The sequence below is a fragment of the Ranitomeya imitator genome, chromosome 4 (assembly GCF_032444005.1).
Source record: "Ranitomeya imitator isolate aRanImi1 chromosome 4, aRanImi1.pri, whole genome shotgun sequence".
Lineage (NCBI taxonomy): Eukaryota > Metazoa > Chordata > Amphibia > Anura > Dendrobatidae > Ranitomeya > Ranitomeya imitator.
The window spans coordinates 483,964,643-483,977,765 of record NC_091285.1 but is presented as its reverse complement, the minus strand read 5'-3'; the positions used below and the strand labels follow the sequence as shown (position 1 = coordinate 483,977,765).

General features: G+C 40.5%; 1 protein-coding gene across 1 annotated transcript in view; it reads right to left on the bottom strand.

The window, feature by feature from the left end:
- PRTG (protogenin) overlaps window positions 1–13,123 on the bottom strand; it is a 217,007-nt gene that overhangs the window by 94,898 nt on the left and 108,986 nt on the right. The window contains exons 4-10 of the mRNA XM_069765951.1: window positions 10,899–11,032; window positions 10,435–10,572; window positions 10,142–10,300; window positions 9,045–9,204; window positions 8,622–8,869; window positions 2,566–2,730; window positions 1,938–2,243 (exon numbers count right to left, since the gene is read on the bottom strand). Coding sequence (XP_069622052.1) covers window positions 1,938–2,243; window positions 2,566–2,730; window positions 8,622–8,869; window positions 9,045–9,204; window positions 10,142–10,300; window positions 10,435–10,572; window positions 10,899–11,032 — 1,310 coding nt within the window. The remainder of the gene's footprint in view (window positions 1–1,937; window positions 2,244–2,565; window positions 2,731–8,621; window positions 8,870–9,044; window positions 9,205–10,141; window positions 10,301–10,434; window positions 10,573–10,898; window positions 11,033–13,123) is intronic.

Below are 13,123 nucleotides of genomic sequence, written 5' to 3'. Positions count from 1 at the left end.
ACCATGCAGCCCTTACACAGGGGAGCACATGTAGGAGCACAACGCCAAGAACACAGTGCGGATGATGTAGGACGATCCGTCCACATGAAGCAAGAAGGAGGACGGTGATTGTAAGAAGAGAGGAGATGCTGGGCCACTTTGTAGGGGAGTATAATAAAATCTATCGGTGACACATATACAGAATGTTGTAACAGAGGGCATACAGGTGCTGGCCCTACTTTAAAAATGCAAAGAATCTGCGGACAGGTTTCCTTTAAAAGATGACAACCAGTAGCGGCAACCAAGGCAGCACTAATAAATTAGGGATTTTTATCTGACTTTTCTTGGATGGTATAAAAATTATAATTGGATACATAATTATTCTAAGTGTTTGGAATTGATGGATGACATTCCCTATTGGATCTTTTCATAGTGCAGGTTATATTTTCTTATATTTTGATAACAATAACTCTTTAAGCCACATTATCTTTACATTTTTTAATAGATTTAAACATGCAACTGCAAGGGATGAAGCTGACTGATATATCAAGTCTAGCTACTGGTCGATTCCTCTGTAAACTATGCGATAGAAAAGTCACATAATTGGAGATACCGTATTGTTTTCGCTTTCTGCCACATAAAACTAGATTCAGAGAGGCTAGTCCTAAGTTTACCTGACTTGATCGTCTCTCGCCTCACATGTCATAGCCATGCATTTCTGTTCTGCATGATCTACACAGGATTTCCAGCAATTCTATCTCAACCTCCTCTTCCACAGGTTTTAAAAACAAATTAGAGAACTACACACATTGAAATTCTAATGCAAACTTTTTATAACTGGAATTACCTAGATCATCAGTGGGAGATTAGTGACAAAGAATAGCACAAAACGCCAACATATATGCTTCTATCTGCTTTTGGTTAGGATGATCCTTCTTTAGAAGCAGCTGGATAGGGCTTTGTGGAGATGTTGGCTGCAACCAGCAGGAGATCAGACTCGTAATGTTTAGGGGGCGATGTCATTTCTCAAGCATCCCCTTGTCTTGCAATAGGGGGAACGCCCCCAAAATGTCACGAGTGTGATCTCTTGCTGGTTGCACCTGTGCCTCTATTGGCATCTGCGCAAAGCCCAATCCTGCTACTTCTAAAAGGACCATCCTAACCAAAAACATGGAGCTATAAGTATATGTTGGCGTTTTATTCCATCTTGATTTATACAAAAAAATAATGAAGAATATAGGTCACTAAAATTGTGAATTGTGCTGCCTCATGGAGTGTTTTGATTTTTAACATGTGTATATGTGATTTGAGGGGATCCATTTTGGCAAGGTGTGCTGATACTGAAACAATCACTGCTTATTTTGGGGTTTGTTTAGAACAATAAATAATGGACAACTAAGGCCGGTTTCACACTAGCGTTCTGCTTAGCTGCGGACTTCCTCCGTGAAGCCCCTCCCACGGCCGCACCTCTGCCGTTCAGCTCTGCCTACGTCCGCATGCGGCCTGCGTACCTATCTTTAACATTAGGTATGCAGGTTGTGCGGATGTATGCGGATGCCTCCGCATGCATCGTTTTGTCGACCGCAGCTTTTTGGAATTTCTTTTTTTTCTCTGCCTCGTCAAAACAAAGCATGCGGAGGCATACGCATACATCAACCCGACCTGCGTACCTAATGTTAAAGATAGGTATCCAGGCCACATGTGGACGTAGGCGGAGCTGAGCGGCAGAGGTGCGGTCGTGGGCGGGGCTTCCTGGAGGAAGTCTGCAGTTTAGCAAAACGCTAGTGTGAACCTAGCCTAAAAAATTTGTGTGTCTGTCAACACATAGAAACCTCAAAAAGGATGATTTTCCTGCTCATGAAGAAAGCATTTTAGAGAACGTCTACATTATTACTCGTTGAGATAAATAATATATAACTTCCAGCCACAGACAGTGAAGAATTTCACAAAGCACTTGCCTCTGATGCTGCTTGCTTTGGGTGTCCTGTGTGAAGTCCAAACTGAGGATTCTCCCCATCCTACTTTAGTTGCTGCAGCTATACGAACCAGGTAAACACTGTCAGGTTTCAGGCCTTCCAAAAAATACTCATGTGTAGTCCCTGGAAGCTCGAGAACTGGCACTAAACTTTCAGTGCTCATTCGAAAGGATAAGCGATACAGGATGATTTTTCCTCGCCGGAACTTCAGTGGGATCGTCAGCCACGAGATTAGAACATCTGTCGGACTGCGACTTGTTAAACTGATTTCTGGGGCACGAAGTGGAACTGAAAAATAAGCATTTTGCTATATTGTAGAGAAAACAATATCTTTGTATGCACACAGGTAAAGTATGTACAAGTACATTGCAATATATTTGAGATGACCACCCAAATGTGGACTAAATAACAGTAGACATTAATGGAAAAGAACCTAAGAACCTTTGTGGCAGCAGCTACTACATAGGCACATTGCCAATCCAGATCCTAGGATTTTTCCTGATTTACCAAGTACTGGTCTACAGATATATTGGCAGCTATACCATAGAAATCATCATAATGCAAAATCAGGTGGGATTGATATTAAACAGACAATGCAGAAATGTCTTACCATCTTCAAGTGTATTTTGTGTCACATGGTCCGACATCTGGCTTGCACCCATTGGCATGTAGGCAACAATGTAAAATGTGTAATTGCTGGCTGGCTCCAAATCATCAATAATGTAATGACTGGTGTCATTCCCCATAACCACCTGATATTCCTCATTATTCAGTCCTATGGAACAACAGAAATATACATTACACACATTAATTGAAAGATCCACATAACATTAGAACTTTTCGAAAATGTGATACCGTAAGTGTATTTCTGATTAACTGAGTGCCCTGAACTTATTTTCTAATGAAACCCCACAGCTTAAATAAATTAAAATATAAACATACTCAGCTGCCAATGTTTACCTTACTGCTCCCCATTTCCCCAGTTGGATTTTAAACGGTCTCTTCCAGCAGTGACTGACTGCAGGAGTCACGGGTCCAAATCACCATAATCGAATGTGGTATGAGATTTCATCTAGCATCTGAAAATAAGTTTTCGAAACCAGATCTATCTGATCTAACTTAGAGAACTGTCTCCAATCCATCGCAGACATTAATATACACTGTGTGCAGAATTATTAGGCGAGTTGTATTTTAGAGGATTATTTTTATTATTGATCAACAACTATGTTCTCAATCAACCCAAAAGACTCAAATATCAAAGCTTAATATTTTTGGAAGTTGGAGTGGTTTTTTTTTTTAAATTAGGCAATTATTAGGCAACTTAATAAAAAACAAATATATTCTCATCTCACTTGTTTATTTTCACTAGGTAAACCAATATAACTGTACAAAATTTAGAAATAAACATTTCTGACATACAAAAACAAAACCCCACAAAATTAGTGACCAATATAGCCACCTTTCTTTATGATGACACTCAACAGCCTTCCATCCATAGATTCTGTCAGTGGCATGATCTATTTACGATGAACATTGCGTGCAGCAGCCACCACAGCCTCCCAGACACTGTTCCGAGAGGTGGACTGTTTGCCCTCCCTGTAGATCTCACATTTTATGAGGGACCACAGGTTCTCTATGGGGTTCAGATCAGGTGAACAAGGGGGCCATGTCATTATTTTTTCTTCTTTGAGACCTCTATTGGCCAGCCAAGCTGTGGAGTAGTTGGAGGCATCTGAGCATTGTCCTGCATGAAAATCATGTTTTTCTTGAACGATACCGACTTCTTCATGTACCAATGCTTGAAGAAGTTGTCTTCCAGGAACTGGCAGTAGGTCTGGGAGTTGAGCTTCACTCCATCCTCAACCCGAAAAGGTCCCACGAGTTCATCTTTGATGATACCAGCCCATACCAGTACCCCACCTCCACCTTGCTGGCATCTGAGTCGGAGTGGAGCTCTCTGCCCTTTACTGAGCCAGCCTTTGGTCCATCCATCTGGCCCATCAAGAGTCACTCTCATTTCATCAGTCCATAAAACCTTTGAAAAAAGTCAGTCTTAAGATATTTCTAGGCCCAGACTCTTGACGTTTCATCTTATGTTTCTTGTTCAAAGGTGGTCGTTTTTCAGCCTTCCTTACGTTGGCCATGTCCCTGAGTATTGCACACTTTGTGCTTTTTGTTACTCCAGTAATGTTGCAGCTCTGAAATATGGCAAAACTTGTGGGAAATGGCATCTTGGCAGCTTCACGCCTGATTTTCCTCAATTTATGGGCAATTATTTTGCGCCTTTTTTGCCCAACACGCTTCTTGCGACCCTGTTGGCTATGAAACGCTTGATTGTTCAGTGATCACACTTTAAAAGCTTGGCAATTTCAAGACTGCTGCATCCCTCTGCAAGACATCTCACAATTTTGGACTTTTCAGAGCCCGTCAAATCTCTCTTCTGACCTCATTTTGCCAAAGAAATGGAAGTTGCCTAATAATTAAGCACACCTTATATAGGGTTTTGATGTCTTTAGACAACACCCCTCCTCATTACAGAGATGCACAACACCTGATTTACTTAAAGGGAACCTGTCACCCCCAAAATCGTAGATGAGCTAAGCTCACCAGCATCAGGGGCTTATCTACAGCATTCTGGAAAGCTGTAGATAAGCCCCCTATGTATCCTGAAAGATGAGAAAAAGAGGTTAGATTATACTCACCCAGGGGTGGTCCCGCTGCGGTCCGGGGCCCACAATCTTCTTACGATGACTTCCTCTTCTTGTAGCCATGCTGCAGCTCTGGCGCAGGTGTACTTTGTCTGCCCTGTTGATGGCAGAGCAAAGTACTGCAGTTCGCAGGCGCCGGGAAACATCAGAGAGGCATGGTGCCTGCGCACTGCAGTACTTTGTTCTGCCCTCAACAGGGCAGACAAAGTACGCCTGCACCGGAGCCGCAGCGTGAATACAAGAAGAGGAGATCATCGTAAGAAGATGGGAGGCCCCGGACCGGACCGCGACGCCCATCGTACCGGGACCGCCCCTGGGTGAGTATAATCTAACCTCCTTTTTCTCATCTTTCAGGATACATCGGGGGCTTATCTACAGCATTACAGTATGCTGTAGATAAGCCCCTGATGCTGGTGGGTTTAGCACACCTTCGATTTTGGGGGTGACAGGTTCCCTTTAATTGGTAGTTGGCTCTCAAGCATTAACAGCTTGGAGTAGGATAACATGTATAAAAAGTATCATGTGATCAAAATACAACTTGCCTAATAATTATGCACACAGTGTAGTGTCACGAGTTGTGGACTAAAGCCAAAGGTCTGTTTAACTTGAAGACGTCAAATATACCATATTCACCACAGTACCAAACTTATAAACCTTAAAAAGTGTGAATATGTCTGTGCATTTACGTTCTGATATTTGCATATAAAAAATAGAGGAAAAAACGCATTGTAAATGTATTAATGTAGGGTCTAAACACGAACGATAACATTAAGCTTCTTGTTAATAGGACGTCAATTCAGAATAGTCACAATAGCACATAGGATACTCATAATGTAACTGAATCTTGTGTTTCTCTTCTTATATCCGATCAGCAATTGCATTTTGCTCAAGAGCATTAAAAGTAACAATCAGCTTGTGTTTCACAACTAGTCACAACAAGTTTTGGTAAACTGTTTCATTGAAGGGAGTTTAAAAAAAAAAAAAAAAACTACGGCGAAAAGAAGCGCCATTTACCCACTTACAATTCCTTCATCCTAAATCCTTGTGATTTAACGTTGGGAAAAACAAACCAGGTTTTCGGAGTCGCGGCATTCAAGAACAAGACGTTTTATAAGAAACAACAACTACACAAAAAGCTGCATTGTAAAGGGGCGATTATATAGTTGGAATCTATTATGGACATGGGATAGGATGAAGGCAGGGGCACTGAAGGAGAATGTCCTCTATAAATGCGTTGTGTCTTAATGAGCTTAGGAAAAATTTCAGCAATTCATATTGAAATATGCAGAGGGTTGCATTGCTGTGATTCTCTTTGTTGTGTCCTAATTCCTATACATAGGAACTGGTAAGCGGAATAAGGTTGTTGAAGGCTGTTGTGGTTCAAGTCCATTTCACACCAAAACGCACGTCAACTTAATCAAAACTCCCCCACCGCCCATTACGATTAAATTTATAAACAAAACCCAAGACCAAATTCTACTATTAAGCTTTCCCACATTTCTGAATTGACTAAAAAGCATTTTAATTAGACAAGATTACTGGCATCTCACAACAGAGCCGTTGATGGTTTGTTAATTAGGAATGTCGTGGCACGATTTTTGACCCGCTAAACAAGATCCTTAAGCTCAAATTAAAAGGCCTTGTTCTTGGAGTGAATGAGCCACTGGGTCTCATGTGGAGGCCTGATGAAATGGCCATAATAGGGGGCGAGACCAGCCTACAAACAAAATCACTACACCCTTTGTAGAGCTTCCAAATTGCTAACAAGGAATTAATACACTCATGTATGCTCATCAGACCTTTCGTTTGGCTGGCACTCTAACCCGCTAATTTAAATGCAAGATCTGTCCCTTTTTAAAGAACACCTGTTGGCTTTCTTCAACGCCATCTCTTTCTATTATATACTAACTACTTATATATTAAGTTGCATTCATCTCTGCATAAAATAGGACACACTGGTTCACTAGAAAGTTACAAAAGAGGTTTGTTTTTCCTTTTACATATCTAAAAAAAACAAGTAACTACTCAAAAGATAAAAACATTAGGTGCTATGGAAACTTGTACAGTGGGTACGGAAAGTATTCAGACCCCTTTACATTTTTCACGGTTTCATTGCAACCATTTGGTAAATTCAACAAAGTTCATTTTTTTGCTCATGAATGTACACTCTGCACCCCATCTTGACTGAAAATGTAGAAATTTTCGCATATTTATTAAAAAAGAAAAACTGAAATATCACATGGTCATAAGTATTCAGACCCTTTGCTCAGTATTGAGTAGAAGCACCCTTTTGAGCCATGAGTCTTCTTGAGAGTGATGCAACAAGTTTTTCACACCTGGATTTGGGGATCCTCAGCCATTATTCCTTGCAGATCCTCTCCAGTTCCGTCAGGTTGGATGGCAAACGTGGGTGGACAGCCATTTTCAGGTCTCTCCAGAGATGCTCAATTGGGTTTAGGTCTGGGTTCTGGCTGGGCCAGTCAAGAATGGTCACACAGTTGTTCTAAAGCCACTCCTTTGTTATTTTAGCTTTGTACTTAGGGTCATTGTTTAGTTGGAAAGTGAACTGTTGGCCAAGTCTGAGATCCAAAGCACTCTGGAAGAGGTTTTTATCCAGGATATCTCTGTACTTGGCCACATTCATGTTTCCTTTAATGACAACCAGTCACCCTGTCCTTGCAACTGAAAAACACCCCCATAGCATGATGATGCCACCACCATGTTTCACTGTTGGGATTGCATTGGGCAGGTGATGAGCAGTGCCTGGTTTTCTACCCACATACCATGCCTGGTTTTCTCCACACATACCACTTAGAATTATCACCAAAAAGGTCTTTCTTCGTGTCATCAGACCAGAGAATCTTCTTTCTTATAGTCTGGGAGTCCTTCATGTGTTTTTTTAGCAAACTATGTGGGCTTTCATATGTCTTGCACTGAGGAGAGGCTACCATCGGGCCACTCTGCCATAAAGGCATGACTGGTGAAGGGCTGCAGTGATAGTTGACTTTGTGGAACTTTCTCCCATCTTCCTACTGCACCTCTGGAGCTCAGCCACAGTGATCATGGGGTTCTTCTTTACCTCTCTCACCAAGGCTCTTCTCCCACGTTTGCTCAGTTTGGCTGGTCGGCCAGGTCCAGGAAGACTTCTGGTAGTCCCAATCTTCTTCCATTTAAGGATTATGGAGGCCACTGGGCTCTTAGGAACCTTGAGTACTGCAGAAATTCTATTGTAACCTTGGCTAGATCTGGGCCTTGCCACAATTCTGTCTCTGAGCTCTTTGGCCAGTTCCTTTGACCTCCTGATTTTCATTTGGTCTGACATGCACTGTGAGCTGTGAGGTCTAATATAGACAGGTGTATGCCTTTCCAAATAAAGTCCTATCAGTTTAGTTAAACACAGCTGGACTCCAATGAAGGAGTAAAAATCATCTCAAGGAGAATCACAAGCAAATGGACAGCATGAGACTTAAATATGAGTGTCTGAGCAAAGGGTCTGAATAATTATTACCATGTGATATTTCAGTTTTTCTTTTTTAATAAATATGCGAAAATTTCTACTTTTTTTTTCAATCAAGATGGGGTGCAGATTGTAAATTAATGTGAAAAATGAACTTTTTTGAATTTACCAAATGGCTGCAACGAAACAAAGAGTGAAAAATTTAAATTTAAAGGGGTCTTTACCCACTGTATATACTGCATACCATTGCTATACTATTGGTAAAGTCACTAGAAAATAGACAAACCAATACTTCAAATATATTGTGCACTTTGAAAAAAGCATGTGAAACATTAAAAAGTAAATCGACTTTTTAATTTAATATGACATTTCTAAGTGAAAACTAAGGTAATTCTGGAATAATAAAAAAAAAATCTTATCAAAAGGGACAACAAAAGCCGTGTGCAGCTGTCAGAAATCCATAGGCTTTCCATAAACACTTGCTGCAAGTCTTATTCTTACCTTCCGCCTTCATGTAATGCACAGAATAAGCAATGACTTTTTCTGAGTTATACAGAGGCCTTTCCCACGATAGTATAATGGCTGAACTGGACATTGTCTCCGCTCGGAGGTTACGGGGAGCACTGGGCCTGTCTTCAGACATCACAACAGTCAGCCTTGCTCGGGACATGGCAGAGCCCTGGTTATTTTCGGCCATGCACTGATACACTGCATCGTCTTCAGGGATGATTTGGTTGATTACAAGTTTACTAGAACAAAATAAAAAATATAATATAAAAGTTTAAAAAAAACAAAACAACACTGGAACCATTATGCCTTCAGTAACAAGTATATGGAATAAACATGCGACAAAGAGATGGAATCCATCACGTTATGCCTGTCTGTGTAATATTCTTAGTGACACATAATATAGACCTTATTTACCTGCTGTACATTTTCATTCTCCCATTAGAATGTATCTTTCTGCCATTCCTCAGCCAGGTGATTTTAGGAGTTGGAATTCCTTCTGCCCGACATACAAAACGAGCCGTTCCCGCACGTGGTCTTGTCAAACTCTCCAGTCGCTCAGTAAATGATGGTGGAGCTGTAATGAGACATATAGAGACTCTTGGTCTATATTCGATACACCTGGTATTTTAATTTATTCACCCCACATGTGCAACATTATAGAATAAGTTTGCCATATAATAACGTTACACAACCATTTTTTTTTGCTACAATTTAGGCTGAGATTAAAAACCATACATTAAAACATGTTTTCATACAAAACAGAACTGTTGCTATGTGTCATTATGCTTTACAGAAGCTTATATTGCTTATAGCATAGTACACACATTTGGTAGCATGTACTGATATCTTCTGAATTTATTCTTGGTAAAAAGGCAAATAGCACATTTTTATATTAAAGCAAAAACTTTAGTGAAAAACCATTAAGTAAGATTTGCATCGAAATTGAACACTGATAGCGTGGGTACTAAATCTCAACAGTGGGCATACTAGCAAGTCAAGTGCCCATTTATTAATTTTCTGTAAAACATAACTGATGTGCAGTGACTGATCAGCGTTTCTCCAGTAATCTCACTCACTTGTGCTCTAGACTTCAAATGGTGGGACAGGAAGTAGATGGTTGCCAGCTACCATTGTCATATAGCTCTCATGGGGATGCCTTTCTTTCACTTGGTCACCAGAAGCCCTCCCTCCCTATTCTAAGTCACCCTGGTGGTCACACACAGTGAGAAAGCTCACCCCCATCCTATCAATACTTGATTAGATACATTTGAGTGTGAAACATGATCTAATATAAATGGCCAAATGTTTGTCTACCATGGATGTAGCTTGCAGACCAAAGTCTTCACCCCAATTTCTTACCTAAAAGGATTTTTTTTTTGATAAACTGAAATATAATGACTGTTGGGAAGTGAAATGGTGAAATTTAGTGAGATTACTTATTATTTTCTATCCTTCTTGATACTATGAATAATAGGAGTACAACAAATCAATGAAGAACAGCCAAGTCTTACCCACGACGATAACATTAGCCACTGCTACAGTGAAATTACGAGTTCCTGGGGTAGTTGCTCGGCAAATATACACTCCGGCGTGTTGCACTTTCACATCAGATATAACAAGATTTCCATTTCCCACAACTCGTGTGTTGAAGACGTCAATGGGTCTTTGGTCTAGAAAATAAAATTGACAATAGGTTTTTTTGCAGTTATGTAACATCTAATCTGGTATTAACAATTCGAGGACAGCCCCATGATAATTTTGGTAGAATTTTCACATGCATTCCATATTTTAGCAAAGTTCTTACCAAGTCTGCTCCAAGATACTATTGGTTTAGGGTTTCCCCTAGCCATACACTCCAGTGTAACCGTTTGGTGTACAGAGGTAGTTGTATTCTGAGGAGGTGCAATGATGATTGGCTTCTGGAAAGGCTCTTCTGGTGTGGCTAGAAAAAAAAACATACAAAAAAAACTTTAGAATGGCTGTCAGAGGAGCAGAATGAATAAAGGGGGCCACAGACTTGACTAGACTTATAAAGCAACTTTGCAAACATTTCGAGTTGTGAAACTTTAATTTTTCTTTAACAAAAAAGTCAATATAAATATACGGACTAGGAATGTGACTTGTGATACAATTTTTTGTGGCCACATAGATAGCGAACATCCATATTAGGCCACATAGATTGTATGATGCATCATGTGTCACAGTGACTGTACAGTAAATATGGGAGCTGCACTAATCTAGTGAATATATTTGAATGCTGCAACATACCTGATAAAACAGTTAATGAGGCTTCGGCACTCTTCCGTCTATTTAATGAGGTGGTGGCTATGCATCGGTAATTTCCAGCGTCTTTCTTAGTGATGCCATAGATCTGAAGAACACCTTTTGGTAGAACAGTAATCCTTTAGGTAAAATACAACAAAGTATTATTTAACTTATTATTTTCCACGTATTTAAGGAGTCTGAGTCTCTGTATGCTAAAGAATTTGTTCTACAAATGAGCTAGATGTTTTGATCGATGTGGCCCTGACACAGAGACCGGCACGGATCTCTAAAACAGAGGGGCAGAAGTACCGAAGATGCTCTCTTTGAGGGCAAAATAATATATATATTTTTTTTTTTAAACAAATCCAGTCAATGGGCAATCCGTCACACTCCCTTATTGGCATACACCTTGATCCAAATCAGGTCCCTTTGTAATCTACACAGAAACAGGAAGCGGTGATGTCACACTTTAAAAAGCTGCTGGACGGCTGTGGCATATGACTGCCTGCAGCGGTCAGATATTTTATGATGACATGCTACTCAAGTCATGTGACCGCTGAAGCCACTGACTGGTGGCACACAGACATCCCAGTTATTTAGTTCTTTATCCATGTCTGTGCTAGTAGGCAAGCATGATAGCTTTGTTTGGTTTTTTTTTTTAACATGTCCTTATCCCATTGGCAAAATTTTAATTTAACTTGGACAACCCCTTTAAGATGAGCTCAATAGAAAGTCTACGAGCCCATTTTCTATTATATTTTTCCTCTGACTGTTCCGCACCTGATTTTGGCTTAGGGTGAGTAGGAAAAATACTCACTAAATACTCAATACTTGGCCTTAGGGCTCACTCACATGAGAATATTCATCGGACCAGTGTTATCCAATGTTTTATTGGATAGTACTGGGCCCAATGCCATTCTATGGGTTAGTGCAGATCTGATATTTGTTTTCTTATGCATGAGAAAAATAAATTCAGCAAGCTGTGAATAGCTCTGCAAATCGGAGCATGCCCACCCATTCAAGTTTATGGGTGCGTGTAAAACATCAGATTGCACTCGGATATCAACTGAGTGCAGTCCGTTTTGCGTGGACACCGGCAATGGAGAAGATAACGAAATGAAGTTCTCCATCTTCTCCACACCTGTGCTCCGATTCTTTCATGTGCGAAAATCTGATCACAAAACACTGACACTCTGCTAAAATGCTGATCAGACTTTGAACCAAGTGTCTTTATTAGCGTAAGCCAATTCTCTTGCATGCGAGAATGCTCGTTTGTGTGACCCCAACCATAGAGGGACTCTTCCGCCCCTCTGATTTAGCACCCATACTGCCATAAATCAAAATTCTTGACAGGTCTCAGTTACATGCTAAAAGTTTTGTGGAAATGGGTTTATAGGAACAACGTACATTTTAATCATTAGTTTTTGGAATAAAAATAACAAAATAATCCATTGATTAAAATGAACTTTGCTCATGGGAAAACCTCTTTAAAATAACAGACATGTAGCTAGACCGTCACGACAGGCTGGACAACTAAAAGGTCACTTACATGAACTTGTTTGAATCATAATTTCTTACTTTAGCTTTTTTTAGCTTGTTGAAATGTTTGAAAAACTAATTTAAGATAAAAACAATTATCTATTCTAGTTATTTGCGGGACTTTGATGCCGATTGTCTATCCTTAAGGCCATCAATTAGATCATCGAGGGGCAGCGTTGCCAATTTTATTTATTTTGTTCTTGACAATTTATCCTAAAATCACAGACAGCTGAAATGTTTTAAGCACAGATTGGAAGACATCTACTATATAATTGTCTAAGGGTCACTTCCGTCTGTCTGTCTTTCTGTCTGTCACGGATATTCATTGGTCGCGGCCTCTGTCTGTAATAGAAATCCAAGTCGCTGATTGGTCGCGGCAAAACAGCCACGACCAATCAGCGACGGGCACAGTCCGGAAGAAAATGGTCGCTCCTTACTCCCTGCAGTCAGTACCCGGCGCCCGCATACTCCCCTCCAGTCACCGCTCACACAGGGTTAATGCCGGCGGTAACGGACAGCGTTATGCCATGAGTAACGCACTCCGGAACCGCTGCTATAAACCCTGTGTGTCCCCAACTTTTTACTATTGATGCTGCCTATTTGGCATCAACAGTAAAAAAAAATGTAATGTTAAAAATAATAAAAAAACCAAAACCTGCTATTCTCACCCTCCGTAGTCCACCGAGCCG